Consider the following 17,458-nt stretch of genomic DNA (forward strand, 5'->3'; position numbering starts at 1 on the left):
CAAAAAGAGGTTTGCATGTTCTTCATGTAAACATGATAATCAGCATATTTTGCTGCAAAATAATTCAATCAATGCATGCAATGTCCTTGACAACAGCACACAAGCAAGCATTCAAAACATGGGCCATGAGAGCTTCTATTGATTTGTTTATTTCATCCCATTTCTTTTAACTACAGTAGTATCCTAAATGTCTTTCTGTGATAGCTTGTCTTTACAGAAAGACCTGTATAGCACCCAGAATCTTTTGAGAAGGACAGACACAGATATTGTTGAATATTCTGTTATGGATATTCCTAAAAAGGACAATATTTGTCTTTCAAATGTAGTGAAGTTAAAGTAAAAAGTTTCCAGAAAAAATAATACTCAAGTAAATGTACTTTGTTACTGTCCACCTCTGCACACCAAGAACACAAGAGTTATTTTAGTTGCTAATAATAGTGCACTAGGCCTATTATGAAAACTATTCTTAAGTTAAAAGTTTAGCTTTGCATTAAACGCCTATCCAGTCCGTAAAGGAGATTTAGGTAGAGTGGAGTGACTCAAATCCCTCAAATTTTGTTCATTTCCAAATAACGTTAGCCCTTGAAATTATTCAAAATCTAATAAATTTTCACACAAAAAACGTCCAGTTAAATACATATTTGTGATGCCCTTGCATTTTATTTTGATGTAGTTATTATTGCATGCATACTATTAAATGTTTGAAGAACCAACCTACGCTAGGCACAACCATTATAATAGCGCTGGTTGCCAGGGCAACCGCTGGAGCTACTGGGAAGAGGAAATAGCCACTCCAGCTCCGAGATCGCTACGGTATGCGATACATGGCATTTCCTGTCAATGTAAATAGACAGTCGGCTGACATGGCTTCACTTACAAGCCACTGCCTTTGAGTTAACAAAAGGACATCCAACGAAGCTTTCTCCATGAAAGAGCCGTTCTTCACTGCAGATGCATGCTGCGGTGGGTTAACGTGCTGATGTTAGCAAGCTAACATGGACCTTGGATCAATGCTGTACAACAGTTTGAAAGATGTAACGTGGAGTACGACGACACTACCTTTGGATAGACTTGTTAGTGCCTACAGACTGCCACAGATTGTGAAGTTGGACAGCGGTAAGGTTTGTCCTGAGTTGTGTTGGTGTTGGTGTTTGTGTTGTGTGCAGCAGCGGCAGCTGCGCGTGGGCGGTCGCGCTCCTGTGGAATTCCAATCATTAGCCGCTTCGCGCGCTAGGCTAACGCGAGCCTTCACTCCATGAACACACACAGCGGGATACCTTTAAACCGGGGGCTTTACTGCCATCGCTTTACACAGTCTACGTTACAAGTGATGCGTTTTTAGTTGTTCTGAATCAGTTAAAGACCAAACAGCCAAATAAAAGGCAGAAAAGTGAGGCACGAACGTTAGCAAGCTAACGCAAATTAGCCAGAGGCCAGAGACTGCATGCAGTCAAACACCGACCTTATAACATTTAATTTTTATCATCCATTACAAAACTCATTGGTTTTCCGAACTAGACTGCAACCTCCTCAGTTCTGAAACTTTAGGTGCGAGAAATACTCAAGAAATTAAAATATGCAAAGCACTAATAATATACACTTGTTTATAATAAGTTGTTTATTTATTATAAAGTGCTTAAAAAGTAAGCTCTAAGTGCTGTTGTGTGTGAGCTGAGTTCAGTGCTGTGTGTAAAGATGGAGGAAGTCTTAATATCAGAGGAACTAGATCATTATCATTATGGGAACTGGGGCACTAGCCTATCATTAGACTCATTAACTACTAACAGTTAAACCCTTATGCGCTCATTGGGTACAACAGAGCTAAAGGCACACAAAAGTAACCCATCTCACCTATTAGTTTGTGTGAATGCTCTGCTTACAAGTACTTTATCATTATATAAGTAGATTAAAGTATGACCTTAGTGTTTTTTTTGCAACTGCTGTTCTTTAGATCTGTTTCATTGTGGACTTAATTATATCCTTAAGCTTGTTGCTTCTTTGCTCTGATTTTCATTCTGACAAAACGACACACTATTAAGGTCACTGTTTCATACTGATGTCCTATTGTGTTTCGCCTCAGGGGAATCGGTGGAAGGGCTGAGAGAAAATGACTACCTCTTGATTCATTCATGCCGGCAGTGGACCACAATTACCGCCCATAGCCTAGAGGAGGGCCATTATGTCATCGGACCGAAAATCGAGATCCCTGTCCATTATGAGGGTAAGCCATTCAGTTGTTGTAATGCAGCATGTACTGTTTTAAGAAACATCTTCTGTTCTTTCTGACACCTTATGTATTTTACGTAAGTAAGACAAAGGAAATAAAAGTTAGTCAGCTAGGTTTCACTGTTTTATTGCTACTTATTAAAACAGAAAACGCGAAGATCTGTGCTGTTGTATTTCCCATCTGCTTTTAGTTGGGAGTTCATTAGCTAATTGGTCTTTTCATATTGACATTCCTCTCTGGCTGTGGAGAGGGTCAGTTGGCCACTTAAAGGAAACAAGACCTTCCTTAGAATTTAAAAACCCTGGATTTGATTCATACAGACCTAGTTAACGGTCTATTTTACTACTTCTTTCTTTGGTGCAGTGTTTTTATATAATTTGTCCAAATATTATTTGGTTTTATTTCAGTTCAAGGAATAAAAATGAACAATTATATAAATTAATTATATTCTACTCGAAATTGGAGTTGTTTATTATGCCCAAATTTATATAATTTATTTCTTTGCTTTCCACGGAAATGGCCCGGCTTGAAATCCAATCTATTTATGTTTAGGTTACTGAAATGAACATATTGACTCAATGCTTCATCCTTGTCATGATGTTACATAATGGCTCTGTTTTACTATACGTCACAGGCCAGTTTAAGCTGCTGGAGCAGGACAGGGACATTAAGGAGCCTGTGCAGTACTTCAACAGCGTGGAGGAAGTGGCCAAAGCATTCCCTGAGCGAGTTTATGTCATGGAGGAAATAACCTTCAATGTCAAGGTCTGGTTTTGTGCTCACCGCAGCCACTGTGTTTGATTTAGACCTTTATCAGGATGGATCTCAGGCATTGTATTTGTAATTTCAAATACCGATTTGCCTTAAAATTAAGATTGGCGGCAGTCAAAGGTCTTCTGTATGACTAGCATTGTTTGACTACATCTTTTTTCAGTGATCTGTTCAATTGCTTATGTCTTTCTCCTAGATGGCATCAGGAGAATCCAATGAGGACACGGAAGTCTACAACATCACACTGAGCACTGGGGATGAGCTGACACTAATGGGCCAGGCTGAGATCCTCTATGCCAAAACATCGCGAGAAAAATCACGTTTCAACACTCTCTTCAAGCGCATCGGCAAGCTTAACTCAATCAGTAAGCTTGGTCGTGGAAAGATGCCCTGCCTAATCTGCATGAACCACCGCACCAATGAGAGCATCAGCCTGCCTTTCCAGTGCCGTGGTCGCTTCAGTACCTGCTCCCCACTGGAGCTGCAGATGCAGGAAGGAGAACACACTATTCGCACAATCGTGGAGAAGACCAGGTTACCCGTCAATGTCACGGTGCCCAGCAGCCCGCCACGTAATCCGCATGACCTCCATTTGATCCGCGAAGGCCACAGATACAAGCTGGTCAACATCCAGACTAAGACAGTGGTCGTGTGTTGTGCGTTACGTTCGAACAAAATACTGCCAGTGCATTTCCCCTTGCATGTGTCCACAGCACTGCCACGTTTACTGGTGCCTGAAGGGCTGCTTCAAGGAGAAGCCTGGCTGGAGACAGTGGTCCACCGCTGGTTTGCTTACTGCCAGGAGCAGTTCGACATTGACGACTACTCTAGGGCAGTGCGTGACGTGCGGGTGGACTGGATTGAGGACGGCAAGAGCCCGAAAAAAAGTAGCGCCGGAGGAACGGGATGTGGGAGCGCCATCTGCAATAGCAGTGGAAGCGGGAGCAATGGCTGCCCCTCACATGTGCATTTGCCAAGCTCTCTAAGTTCAGCCCGAGATGAGCTCACACAGTCATTTCATCGTCTGTCTGTCTGTGTGTACGGAAACAATCTTCACGGGAACAGCGAGGTGAATCTTCAGGGTTGCGTTAGCTTATGTGGAGATTGTGTGCCAACAGAACCGCCGGATGCAGATTATCTGTTCCCTGAGCTGCTGGAGAGTTCTTCAGGCTCCCTTAAACCAGACGTGCCATACGAGGAGCTTTGGTTGGATCATGTTAAGAATTCTGGACCTGTTCTAGACCACATTGAGGGTGTCCGGGGAAACTCTACTGTCTCTGGCTGCACGACTGTACTGCCATTCACCACAGCAGGTCCTACAAGTGCACTGCTTGGCACAGATGTCATTCTACCTCCACCACCAGTGCCTCCAAAGTCTGAAGCTGTGAGTTAATTTTTACTAGATTAATCTTATCAAATAAATGAAGCCTTGGGGAGCATAAGAGACTTCTTTCAAAAGCATTTAAAGAATTTTACCGACCCCAAACTATTAAACGGTAGTGTATACTATTTTTGATAATATGTAGCAAATATCTGGGTTCAGATGGTCATGGAAAACAATTTGTGTAGAGTTAAACTTGCTTGCAAGCAATAGTGATTTGTGAGTGAATTGTTCTTTTGAGACAGTTATTTTGGTTTAGGCAAGGGTTAACAAAATAGTGAAAGATTCACCAGCAAAACAGACTGAATAAAAACATTTCTAAAAATCCTTATCCAATAAAACACAAAAGACTGTAAAAGTCATTGATTGAAAAAGTGGGAACCCTGAATATAAAGTTTACATTAAACTGTTTGTAGAAATCTTAATTTATTGATATGCCTGATCAAAAAATCTATGATGTTAGGAGTTTTTGTCTGTTTCACACCCACAGATAAGTCAAAGTTTATTCTGTGCTTACATAGTGACTTATTTGTGTACTGTTGGTCAATCCCTGAAGGTCTAATTGTATTCCAAGTAGGAACAAAGGTTAGCATTGGGTTAACCTTAAAGTGTTTAAGGCCTAGTTGATAAATTTGCACAGTCTGTCTCAAGAAATCTGTATCCATTCACATTTTAGAGCCATTAGTTTGTTTTTTTGTCACCTTTGCAGGTGAAGGAGGAGTGCCGATTGTTGAATGCTCCACCGATTCCACCGAGAAGCTCCAAGCAGGCAAGCTCAAGCAGTGCCACAGTGCCATACCCTCCTGCCAAGCCACGTCAGACAGATACCCGCTCCCCAAGCCCAACACTATCCTATTACTCGTCCGGCTTACACAACATGTGAGTTACACACTGCTTTGATTGAACATTAGTTTTTGTGAACTGCACTAGTTATGACTAAACGATCCTCTTCTACCTTCCCTGTTATCCATCTCTCATTAGAGCTGGAGAGGGCGAATCTCAGAGTGAATCAGATGATCAGAACCACGCATGTTACCCATGTAACTGGATCAGACCAGATCCCAGTGAAGGCTCCAAGCCTCTCCCTTGCCTCAATCCTTCAGTAGATGCCTCTTTCTCCCGCCTTTCCTGGCCTAACGATTTCTCTGGGGGTGACTCGTATAAAGGTGAGGACTTCCCGTCACCTCACTGCCGGAGTTACTCTAGTTATCCTCGGAAGAGGACCCCTGGTACTCCTAAGGCTTGTCCCTCAGGCTTGTTAGACTTCGATAGGCGAGCAAATTGTGAGGGAAGTGCTGTGGCCTCCAAGGCCCAACAGGTTTCCCAGTCTGCACAGCTTTGCACCAAGTCCACCAGCTATACCATGGAAATGTGCAGAGACAAATCCACAGAGGAATGTAACACTAAGCATAGCCAGTCCTGCCCTATCTTGCCTCCAAGAACCCCTAAATGTAACGATACAAAGAAAGATGCTGAGCCTGCTATTACAGCCATGGCCGATGGGGACGTCCTGGAACTTGAGTCCAAAAGCTGCTTGCTTGAAAGGCCGCATCACGGCACTACAGATGTATTCTCCATTTCCTGTCCTGGAGCTACAGGGTTGTCTTGGCAACCACCAAGTAATCTATCAGGTATCTCCATTGAGGAGGTTTCTAAGTCACTACGGTTCATTGGTTTGTCAGATGATGTTGTCTCTTTGTTTGTGCAAGAAAAAATTGATGGAAACTTGCTCCTGCAGCTAACAGAGGAGATTCTGTCAGAAGACTTTAAGCTAAGCAAACTTCAAGTGAAGAAACTCATGCAGTTTATTAATGGCTGGAGGCCCAAAATGTAAGGCTGAACAAAAGCAAGGCAGTCAAGAGCAAAACACATGCAATTTGCTGCAGCAGCAAATATTGGTCTTCAGTATTGCATTAGACAGTTTTGTATCTCAATGCTATGCAGTCTTGTAATATTGTAATAGCCATTTTGGTTAATATATACATGTATATAAATCTATATATTGATTGCTTTGTGTATTAACCTGTACCCATTTATGTAATCTCTCTGACCTTACGGTACCTGCACAACAGACTTTATTTGCTCAAACCCAAAGCCTTTGGGAAAAACCTGAAGCTATTCTGACCCAATCCAACTGTGGCCTAAGTTTCTTTTGTTGTTGATCAATAAAGATGATTAACAATTGATTAGGTAATTTCTTTACTTATTGTAGACTAACTGTAAGACTAACTTATTGCTTTACCATATTAAGAACTAATATTTGAACCCCATTCAAATGAAATGATTCTTAACCACTAACAACGTGTTATAACTTGGTTATGTCACTGGCTCACTGTAAATTAAAATTCTCCCATCATTTTTACCCCAGTGATTGATGAAAGCTGATGTGTCAAACAAAAGTGAAGAGGATGAAGTCTTATCCTTTCATATCTGTTCAAACACTTTGGTTTTGTAGGCTCCAGTATGACAATGACACATATAGATGTTTTATTTGATGGCTGGATGCCTGTAATGCAGTGCAATGGAAATTGACAACTGTGTGCTACAGTTTTTATTTTATTTTAATAAACATCACTTCATAAACAATCTCGTTAAATTTTGCAGTATAGCTAAACATTGCTATAAACCAGTGTCTTTTGATAGTAGCTGTGGGTCTATAAGCCTTCACAATTTGGGAAAAGGTTTACAAATTTTTGAAAAATACAAAAAAACTTGGACTTCATTATGCCACCCACTATTTGGTTCAAATCCACGGTTCCCAGCCTACCCACACCCTGCCCAATATATTAGGGTCAGTTGCTTGATCGAGCAAGCAATCTACCTGATCTTCAACACTCAGATCTTTCTCATTGTGTCGAGCTCGTATATTGTGTTGTTCTTCCCCTCGAGCAACAGCCAACATTCCTTTATACTCCGGGGTCTTCTCAAATCCGAGACAAACCTCTTCACTAGAACATTAACCAATCAACATGGTTAGAAATGTCTTTCTGTATAAGATACGACTGGTACATTCTTATTTTGTCCATGAAGAAAATGGTTTTAAAGTCTTTACAAGAATTCGAATGAAAAGTAATCATTTAAGTAATCAAGTGGTTGAACTTAATTACAAAACATCATGATATGTTGCCAATGTAAATGTTTAAAACAGCCATGTTTATTTGCCAGAAATCCACAAAAATAAGAGGTTTTTGTGGTTGGACCTACCTTGTTATAACCGAGGGATTGGCTCCCTCTAGCTTCCGGCGAGCAAAGTTGACCTTCTGTAGAGGGAACCAGTTTATTTCTTTGGTGTTCACACTCTCTGTCCAGGTACCTCCTTTCTTCAGCTGCTTCAGCTCAAAGTTCTGAAACATGAGGAATAATGGTGTTGTCTTTCACAAGTAGCCTGCCTCTTTGATACTGATTCAATAATGTCTAAGCTTGTTATAGACATCAACTCTTAAGTAGGAAACTAAAAAATGGAAAATGTGAAACGTCTACGATGTAGACAGATCACTTCGATGATTACTCAATGGGCTATGTGGCAAAAAGGAAAGCAAGCTATTTGTTTCTGTTTGCAGGCTTAAAATCTGCTTTGAGTTCTTCTACCTTCCAGTCCAGTGAAGGCTCCTTCACAAACACATCCATGGTGTTGAGCAGCAGGTCTGGGTCATCTCTGAAGGCTCGCAGTGAGTGTACCATCACACTCTGGATGAGGCCAGACTCGCCCATGGGTCGCATCAAGTTCATAAACTGCCGTGTCAGTCTAAATGGCATCAGTTCAGGCACTGGGAGGAACTACATGCAGCAAAGTTATAGTCAAGCTGTTTATCAATCTTTTATCTCTAAATTAGTACAGTAACTGTTTGTAGCTGTGCTTTCGTCACCTTACAGACTCATTGTTCGGTCAGTCAAACTCATACAAGACAAAACACCCACCTGTGTGGCTGATCCAAAAGCATGACCAAAGTCAATGCCGATCATGCCGCCCGTCTCTGTGTTGATCATGAAGTTAGAGAGATGCCGATCACCAATGCCCAGAATCCAGTGACTGACACAGAGCACAGCATGAGAGCTGCTGAAATGGGACCGCAATGAAAGGAAGGCTTCAGGTGTGGTACTCATCCTTACAAAAGCACGCCTGAAAACAAGCATTCATGGCATCATTAATTCCTTTTAGACTTTGTTCAAATGTGACACTGATGGTATATTTGTCCTATGCATAATGCAGAGAGAAATGATGGCATACTTTAACAAGTCATCAGGCACTATCTGCTCAATTCTCCTAAAGTTGTTCACAGTGTCCACTCGTTTTGCTTTCCTGTAGTGAATCAAATGTAAGTGGATTAAGTATTAATATAATTTATACAATGATAAGTAATATTTTATAGCCATTGTAGAATACTGAGTCACATTGACCCATGACAAGTGGTTAAATGAACTGACAACTTACTTGTAGAGTTCAGCATATCGTCTAAAGCCTTCCACCTTCCCAGCAACTTTGCTGATCCAGTCATCATATAACTCATTGGGCCTAAAATACATTAAAACAAAGTAACACTTGATTCACTCAATGCAGAGTATCAACTGCAAGGTATGAAGGCATAAACCTGTTGCTTTATTTGCTGAGGAAAATGAATAAATATTCACTTCATGATTGTCTTCTGCTCCTGTTCAGTCCTTCTGCTGGAAAGGAAGTCCTTCAGAGTGCAGGTGTTCTCCATCCACTCAATCAGGCCAATCCTGTAAATGTCAGCAGACATTTGTTAACAACCCTTAAAAAACAGTTAAGGACAGCCCAGCACACAAGTTGAATCAAGAGAAGCCCATCCTAGTACCTGCTGCTGATGGGAATGACCTGGTAAGTGCGGAGTGCCAGGCTCCGCTGAGAACAGGCAGTGTCCTGACTGAGAATCATGTTCATCACGCCAAAGAGCTGCTCGATGCGCTGGTCCTGCCGCAGGTCCTCCCCGCCCTTCACTAGGAACGGATAATCCCGCTCGTCATCTCCTCGTATGATGATACGCTTCGGCCGTCGAATAGATGTCATAACCTTTACCTAAGGTTGGGTAGATGAAATGTAATACACTGAAAGATACATGTCAAAATGACACCTAATAATGATAACATTATTCCTCGTACCCTTTCATCGAAACCTGTGATCTTGGCATGATATTCAGGCAAAGGCTTTGATTTGCCATCATACTGACCTGTAGAGGGAAGACCAGAACCAGTTGACTTCAAAAGACAAACACTTATGATACATGCAGAACTTTATTAAAGTAATGAGAAACAAATGACATGATTTACGAAAAAGTAAAAGTAAGAAAGTTTTGAACTAACCTGGTACCTCCAGTTCATTTTGAAGCATTTCTGCTTTGAAGCTGCTTAGCCAGGGTGAATATTCCTTCATGTTACCTGGTTCCTTCTGGAAACCTTTCATGGTGGCGGCCATGTTGTCCACCTGCTGAAGGAAATTCTTATCCTTTCGCCTTTCATACAACTTGGACCCACCAGCACCAAGCAGCTTCTCCACTTCTTTACAGTATTTCTGTGACAGGCACATACAGTAAAAATGTATCAGTAGACCAAATATATGTATCCATTCAAGAAATACAGAGAAACAAGCAGAGATCTGATTAATTATCTCCAAACAACAGAAGGTAGTTTACATATAAAACAACAACACACATCTACAATTCTAAAAAATTAAATATTTAGTTTAGGTAGGGCTGTACATTTGGGGAGAGGGGGAATCTAATTAATATGACTATAAAATAATAATAATTATAATGCAATAGTAATTCTTATTCTTTTATTATGATTATTGTCATCACTAAATAAAATATTAAACAAAATAAGAAATATGACTACTGTAATATTTCACTCAAATAAAGAGTATTAGTAATGATTATTATTATATAGCACAACTGTAAAATTACAATAATAATATCCTAATGGCTGTCTTAATTTCTTCATTTCAACAGTTAAACCACCAAGCTTTTATTTTGGAGGAAAACCACAGGGAGCCCTTAAAGGTGCTCTTTTGTTGGCAAGATCTGGTTTATAAGCATTTCTTATTACAAGTTTGGGGAAAAAAGTTGTTGCATGTTGCATTCCCAAATGCACGTTATAAATGACCCAAACTCAGAGCAGAAGCAGAGATGAGTTTGTGCAGAGCAGCATTTACTGCCAACCAAGCCACTCTGTGATGCTGAAAATATTGGATAATGAGCTGCGTGCATGTAAAAAAAACAGCACTGCGCTTCACTCGGAAATATGCATCACACACATTTAATTAAATTGCAGGCTTTGTGATTTGATATTGTATGAGTACTGTACACGAGTATAAAAACTCTAAGTTGTGAACCTGAATGAATTTTCTCCGGAAAGATCCAAGTCCTGGAGACTTTGAATCACCAAGCCATCCAGTCATTTCCTCGCAGAGCTGCTTCGTTTTCTTTGCGTCCATGTTTGGTTTGTCCAGTTGATTCTTCACCTCACCCCACCAGTCCTGCCAAACCATTACTTGAGAATCAAAACTACCACAACAGGCCATAAAACTGTCATGTCCCAGTAAGTTGAAGAGAAAGTGTGTAATTTCTGTGCCACTAGAGGCACCAACTGAACCTGCATCTGTTTAAGCAGCTCGAATGGGCTTGACATCTCAAAACTGGTTCAACCAATGGCACATGGAGTTTGGGGCAAGACTCATAGGGAAAAGGACTTTTGTACCTTGAAAAGCATGTCAGGGTTGGTAAGTTGCTGAAGGGCATCTACAAACTCTTGAATGACGCCGCCTTTATCCAGTAATGACTTCAGCCTGGAACACAAACAACAGTTTTCACGTCTCAGTACCAGGAAGGCCAAAGTCACTGAACAGACCTTTACATACTTCTCAACAAACTCCCGGTTCCTCTGACCACTTGCAGACTCCTCAAAGGTGTAGCTCTCTCTGCTGATCATGTACGGGTAGATGAGGGCTTGAGGATAGCATTCTGCGATCTCCTCTATAACATGCTGAACTGCTGTGGCCTGTGGTTTGTCAAGAAGAGCCATCATTTGACTGATCCAGCCAATCAGCAACCAGCAAGGCACACTAACAACCTAAAATGGCAACAACAATAAAAAGAAAAGAAGAGAAAAGTTTGCTCAAAATGTAATACTTCACGAGGAGATGAATGATGAGGCATTGCTATCGAAAATCTTTAGCTTTGCTAAATGTATTAGATATTTACAAATGCCATTTTCAGATTCACCAAAGTAGTTATTTATGTTGGCCTTATTCATTCATATTTACCTTTTCCCCTAAAATATCTAATCCCTAAATATTAATTTAACCATGTAAAAAATATTATGCTAAGTTGACACAGTAAAATGCTTCCGGACCATCTGTGGTCTCCACTTTGCATCAGGGTTTATTTGCCATATTTGCTGATTGACTATACTGTACATGAATCCTAAAATCTATGAACTTCGGGCAGCAAATGATCTCACACCTCTCTGACCATCAGGTCTAGGGTTTCTGCGGGGTACAGTTCTACTAGCTGCAGTAGACGCGGAAACTTGAGCCTGGCCTCATCTGAGTTGAGCTTCAGAGCCTTCAGCATCATCTTTACTACATGTCCAGGCAAGGACTGCAGCTTAGAACTGATTGCTAGAATCAAACATCAAAGGTATTGTTGTAAGTACATCAACTTGCACTTTAACCCACTACCTGCATGCATGGAATCACAAAAAGACATAATAAATCCTGTGAGACATTTGTAGGGTACTCTGTATTTATGAGAGCAGTTGGGTGCTGTACTGTCTCTACAGCTGTCTCACCCTCTTCTTTCTGTTCGCTCACTCTTAGTCTTCGGTCACAGAAGTTGACCAAGGTCATGTAGGCCTCCACAATACCATCTGTGTGCACATGCTGCTGGCTGAAGGACTGCTCTTCCTCTTCTGCCTTACGTGCAGCACTTCGCAACAACTCCAGAGCCTGCATCTGCAGACCCTCTACCACCTGAGCAGAAAAATAACACCCATGATCAAAACTGGGGTGAGAAAAACTGTTATCAACAGCTAGAGCACAACAAGCAAACATGCAGTTATCAAAATTATGGCAAAATGATTTTTCATCTTCTTCTTTTTTTCTTTTTAAAAACAAAATGCCATAGGTAAATGGCAGACGTCATTAAAACAGCTCTTTAATGAATTAGCATGTACCAGGATTATTAATTTGTGCACTAACTGTAAGCATAAAAATCTTGATTTCAGACATTAGACAGGCTCCTACTAAATTAATGATATTTCAAAAATATTTCTTCAGGAGGCAGAAATGTATTTGTTCACCCGTTTAAAATGGTGCAAACATTTACATTACCGTTTGGGATCAGTAATATTTTTGTAAAAAATAAATTAATACTTGATAAGCTATTCAGAAAGGACACACTCAATTTTTCAAAAGATTTCTATTTCAAATAAAACTGATCTTTTGCACTCTCTCTTCATCTTGATCATCAAATCAACATATTAGAATGATGTGATACTGAAGACTGGAGTAATGGTGCTAAAAATTCAGCTTTGCCATCACAAAGATTTTAAAATATATTAAAATACAAAACAGTTATTATAAATTGTAATATTTCACATATTGCATTTTTTAACAAATGATTCTTCTTTCTTCTGAGACTTCTTTCAAAAAAAAATTCAAAACTCTTATTGACCCCAAACTTTTGAACGATAGTGTATCTGCACCATGCTGCTGATCCTTGCTTTTTCATATTGAAGACATTCAAAATGTACAGAATAAATGGCAAAAATACATCTAAATAATCTCTAACAATTGTAATCTGTGACTTCAATAAGCAATACATGCCAGAAAGCTATGTCTAAATAACTCATTACCTGGGTGACAGATGAGGCCATTGAAAGCTGGAGAATCTTTTGTACTTTATCTTCCCCGAGAGTCTCTAGAGCAGAGGGACTGCGATCTGCAGCGCTGGCCATGAGGTCATAGGTGGTGCCCAGAAGGATCTTCTGGTCACGGAGCATCCGAGCAGATGAGCCTTCACTCTGTCTCTCAGCATCCACTGTAAAATACAGTAATGCGTCAATCATGAACTCGGACTGTGACGAGGGTTGAAATGATGTGTAATCTATATGATAAGAGTGGATGATTCATACTCAAAAGTGGAACAGTCTTGAGCAAAGCATTAATCTTTTCAGCAGATCCAAGGCCTGGAATTCTTCTGTGAGTAAAACGGCTGAAGCTGTGGACCCAGCGGAGCAACCAGGCACCATCAGTCTTTGCATCACGGTGAAGTTCCTTCAACAGCTTGGATGCCACCGGAAAGTTATTCTGTCAACAAGATTAACACATTACGTTCTGCTTGTTTCTTAAAAGTCATATTGCAGGTGGTTTAAACATGAAGCATTTGATAAGCTTGAATGACTGATATTGAAAACAATTAGATATCTATTCGGTCCCCTACTAGGCACCAACACTGATGTTTGAAAACCCTGAGCACCTGTTTCCATGCACTGTTTGCCATCTGGAGTTTCATGTTGAATTTGCAGCTCTTCACCAGCCCTCCGGGTTCCTCTCCACTCGCCTGCTCTGCACCGTCCACCTCCATGCTGTTTTCAGGGGTGGAAGTCAGCCTCTCGAGAATCTTATCCAAGAAGAAACAACTAAAAAACGAAGATGAAAGCATGGTTGGGACATTTGTATACCTCCATAATTAAGCTTTACAGCACTTCAGACTTTTCAAGGTGGTGAACCATTTCTTCACTATAATAGCATTGAGAAATCTTTATTCCCAGTGAGGTGTTGTAAAGTAGCAGTAAATCACCGAGATGTGATGATGTCATCCCAAACATTCATGGGGTCCAGTTTTGCATCCGGATAGCTGCTGGTCCATCGTCTGATCATGAACTTGAGAGAATTCACTGAGACTGAGAGCAACAAGATACAGTGATCATTTAGTCTGCTGAAAGCCCACAACATGGTTATAAATCTTCAAGCGTTCAACCAACCTTACTAAGATCAATTACTCACCATCTCCAGTGATATAATTCAGGAAGTCTTGGATCTCCGTCAGAGCTTGGACAGACTGTAGCACAGTCAGACGGCTGCGGTTCAGCAGTGGGTCGATACTTGAGTAGTTCTACATGATACCATGTAATGTGGAAAGAAAAATCAGGTATGTAAAAATATGCCTTTTGTTGAAGAAAGGGAAAAACCCCTCTTTACAGGACAGATCACATAGGGACAAATAGAAGCTGTGTGTGTCTGTCTGCATGCCTATGTAACATCCTACCCTCTGTGAAACAACTCAATGGTTTGAAACTGACCTGCATGAAGACTTGCATGCAGTTATTGGCATAGTATTTGGCTCTGTCATAGTCCTCTTGCAGGATGTACAATAGACTCAGTTCCTGACTGTAATGGGTCTCCATGATGATCTTGTGCTCTTCCATCTTCATGGCAGCATCGACAAAGCTCAGCAGATCCTGAGTTCTCTCGCCCAGCTGCAACTGCTTCAACATACTACGCATCATGTACTGCAGGTATGTTTCCTATTCGAGAAATAAACAGAAGCAATTAATGCAGGATATTATATTATTTGATAATAGGTGAGATTCCAGATAATATGATTAGTTAACACAACCATGAAAAAATAGCTCAAATTGAAACTGCTCAAAATTACTTAAAAATCGTACCACATAAAATGGCTCTGTCCACATTTTTTCTAGGTTGACGGGTGAGTTGTCATCAATGTTGACTGTGGCACAGTACTGCAGAGATTTCCACTCTGTCAGGTGATTATAGGCTTCCAGCGCAGCAATCTCCCAGAAATCTTTCTCAGTGTTTGTGGGCTCTCCATCATTCCAGTCCTCTTTGTTCAAAGCCTGAATCAAAACAACACGTCACAATTAAATTGATAAGGTCAGATATAAAGCACTTTTGCATTTAAAAGAAATTCAGATAAATGTCCTGAGTGTAAATATTAAATATTCATAAATTAGAATTCTCTGTGGAGTGTCCGTGATATTTAAAAAATAAAATATTGATGTAATGTTGATGTTTCATAAATAATCCAGTGGCAGTAACATCTGGTTGACACTCCAATATAGTAGGTATGCAACTGAATGCTGGCCGTTGAAGACAACAGTGTGTAGCTACTACTGCCACAGAAAATCATTGGTAACACTTTATTTCGATGGTCCACTTTAGACATTCTACTTACTAAGTAACTTTGCAAATATATGTCAACATATTCTACAAACCCAAACCCTAACACCTAACCCTAACCCTAACCTAACAGTTGACATGTAGTTGCAAACTTACTTATAGTTAGTAGAATGTCTAAATTGGACTATCAAAATAAAGTGTAACCAAATCATGACAGAGGAGAGGACAGATGAAAGCGAGACACTTCCTCGCAACACGAAAAAAGCTTTCCATTCTGGGAGGTTTTTTTTTACTTTTTTTTTGTACGCTTTTGTACAGTTATGGTTAGAAACTCTCTGCCTCTCTACACTTGTATAGTGATTCAGTTAAAGATGAATTTGACTGATAGCATTATCTATTTTCTTTCTATTTTCTGTCATTTCTATAGTCATTGTGATAATATTATCATGAATTCTTTTGGCCACTATAATCATGTAGTGAAAATCTGATAGTGTCTTATTCTCTAACAAACATTTAAAAACATTTAGAGCAAAAAGCATATTCTGAATCTGTTTATGTTCCCATAGTGTGTTTGTAACCAAGAAAACACATCAATACCTCATTGTAGAGCTTCACAGCTTCAGCATAATCACTCTTTGCTTCTGCTTGCAGGGCCGTGAATGTTATTGACTTTGTACCAATCTTGCCTCTAAAGATTCCCCTGACTACATCATAATCTCCCAAAGACCTGTAAAGTCTACAGAGGAATATGAATCAGTATAGAACTGATGAACATGGTGAACGCTTCGAACATTTATGAGGGAGTTTTGATCTTACTTGGCGAGGTGGATCCATCTTTCTGTGTCAGGTGGCAGCTCTCGTTTGCCTCGAGCTCGTTTCGAGGGAGGTTCCTCTGATGTTCCAGTGCCATGAAGCAAACTTTCCTCCAGTAACAGGATGCCCATGGGCTGCTGCAGACTGGCGAGACAGCTGGCACTGACAAGAGCCGGCTCAACACCAAGAAGGGCCTTATGATGATAACTCATATCCTGTAATGTAATGTATAAAATGTGTTTGCATACAGGAAAATAATACAATTAACAGGACAACAGTCTTACTTCAAAATTTGTAATATTCAAGCTCTGTTCAGCCCTAGTGAGATGCCTTGTTCACTAGCTTATAAACAGAGCCATTGTGTCTTATCTCTTATCACAAGTGTGTACACACCTGCACACAAGAAATGAAAGGGGGGAAGTAGACAGTGCTCATGTTGAGGAAGGTGTTCAGGGTCTGCACTAGATCCTTTAGAATGTTGCTCGTTTCTTTACTAGACTTGGATTTCTCCAGTTCAACCAGCACTCCAGCAAACAGTGAGCTGAACAGCTGCTTCGCCAGTGTGGCATCCCTCTGTAAAACAAATTTAAACAAAAACTTTGATTCTGTTGTGCATTTTTTTATATTCAGTCAATTACTTTCAAACACATCTTGACCACATTGTTATAATAATCCTGAATCACAGTGAACCTGTGCCAGAGCTTGTAGTGGGGCGATGAGGCTGCTGTACTGAATCTGAATATCAGGAAGATCTCCAACTCTGTAGCTGCGGTACAGTGTGACCTGAGCATCCTGACGGATCTTCAGATCTGCTCTTCTCTTCTGTACAACACAGAAAAGAGAATATAGTAATAAAAAAAACTTAAATTATAATGCAAATGTCTATCTATGAAAAAGAGCTACCCTTTCTGTTCTTTGGGACTGGATTTCTTTCTTGGCAAATCTGATGTTCTCCTTTTCTTTATCCTTTAGAAATCTCCTCCTGAGCCTCAGAATGTCTGCATGCCGCTCCCGTTCAGCTGTTTGAAAACCAACCAACACAGAGTTTCACTGCTGTGGAAGTCTCTACTGCTTAATGCTAGTCAAGTCTAACCTTTAATCATAG

At 40.4% G+C, this 17,458-nt stretch overlaps 2 protein-coding genes across 2 annotated transcripts in view; one reads left to right on the plus strand and one right to left on the minus strand.

Annotated features, from left to right (window-relative positions):
- The first annotated feature begins 752 nt into the window (after positions 1 to 752).
- Positions 753 to 6,565, plus strand: garem (GRB2 associated, regulator of MAPK1). The gene is made up of 6 exons (XM_084109447.1): positions 753 to 1,116; positions 2,081 to 2,221; positions 2,862 to 2,992; positions 3,195 to 4,382; positions 5,089 to 5,258; positions 5,361 to 6,565. Exons 1-6 carry the CDS (start codon positions 996 to 998, stop codon positions 6,211 to 6,213), a joined length of 2,604 nt encoding a protein of 867 aa, XP_083965573.1. The 5' UTR covers positions 753 to 995; the 3' UTR covers positions 6,214 to 6,565.
- A 350-nt stretch (positions 6,566 to 6,915) lies between these two features.
- The window catches only part of prkdc (protein kinase, DNA-activated, catalytic subunit), a 33,222-nt gene continuing 22,679 nt past the window's right edge, over positions 6,916 to 17,458 (minus strand). The window contains exons 60-86 of the mRNA XM_084109446.1: positions 17,257 to 17,372; positions 17,044 to 17,175; positions 16,747 to 16,926; positions 16,357 to 16,568; positions 16,138 to 16,276; positions 15,069 to 15,257; positions 14,700 to 14,924; positions 14,404 to 14,512; positions 14,198 to 14,300; positions 13,874 to 14,036; positions 13,530 to 13,704; positions 13,251 to 13,435; positions 12,186 to 12,366; positions 11,858 to 12,015; positions 11,254 to 11,465; positions 11,094 to 11,181; positions 10,729 to 10,872; positions 9,702 to 9,909; positions 9,501 to 9,568; positions 9,197 to 9,417; positions 9,009 to 9,101; positions 8,812 to 8,892; positions 8,608 to 8,679; positions 8,298 to 8,499; positions 7,968 to 8,156; positions 7,584 to 7,723; positions 6,916 to 7,327 (exon numbers count right to left, since the gene is read on the minus strand). Of these exons, the coding sequence (XP_083965572.1) occupies positions 7,123 to 7,327; positions 7,584 to 7,723; positions 7,968 to 8,156; positions 8,298 to 8,499; positions 8,608 to 8,679; positions 8,812 to 8,892; positions 9,009 to 9,101; positions 9,197 to 9,417; positions 9,501 to 9,568; positions 9,702 to 9,909; positions 10,729 to 10,872; positions 11,094 to 11,181; positions 11,254 to 11,465; positions 11,858 to 12,015; positions 12,186 to 12,366; positions 13,251 to 13,435; positions 13,530 to 13,704; positions 13,874 to 14,036; positions 14,198 to 14,300; positions 14,404 to 14,512; positions 14,700 to 14,924; positions 15,069 to 15,257; positions 16,138 to 16,276; positions 16,357 to 16,568; positions 16,747 to 16,926; positions 17,044 to 17,175; positions 17,257 to 17,372 (4,190 nt within the window). The 3' untranslated portion in view covers positions 6,916 to 7,122. The remainder of the gene's footprint in view (positions 7,328 to 7,583; positions 7,724 to 7,967; positions 8,157 to 8,297; positions 8,500 to 8,607; positions 8,680 to 8,811; positions 8,893 to 9,008; positions 9,102 to 9,196; positions 9,418 to 9,500; positions 9,569 to 9,701; positions 9,910 to 10,728; positions 10,873 to 11,093; positions 11,182 to 11,253; positions 11,466 to 11,857; positions 12,016 to 12,185; positions 12,367 to 13,250; positions 13,436 to 13,529; positions 13,705 to 13,873; positions 14,037 to 14,197; positions 14,301 to 14,403; positions 14,513 to 14,699; positions 14,925 to 15,068; positions 15,258 to 16,137; positions 16,277 to 16,356; positions 16,569 to 16,746; positions 16,927 to 17,043; positions 17,176 to 17,256; positions 17,373 to 17,458) is intronic.

The sequence above is a fragment of the Abramis brama genome (assembly GCF_963993115.1).
Source record: "Abramis brama genome assembly, chromosome: 3".
NCBI lineage: Eukaryota > Metazoa > Chordata > Actinopteri > Cypriniformes > Leuciscidae > Abramis > Abramis brama.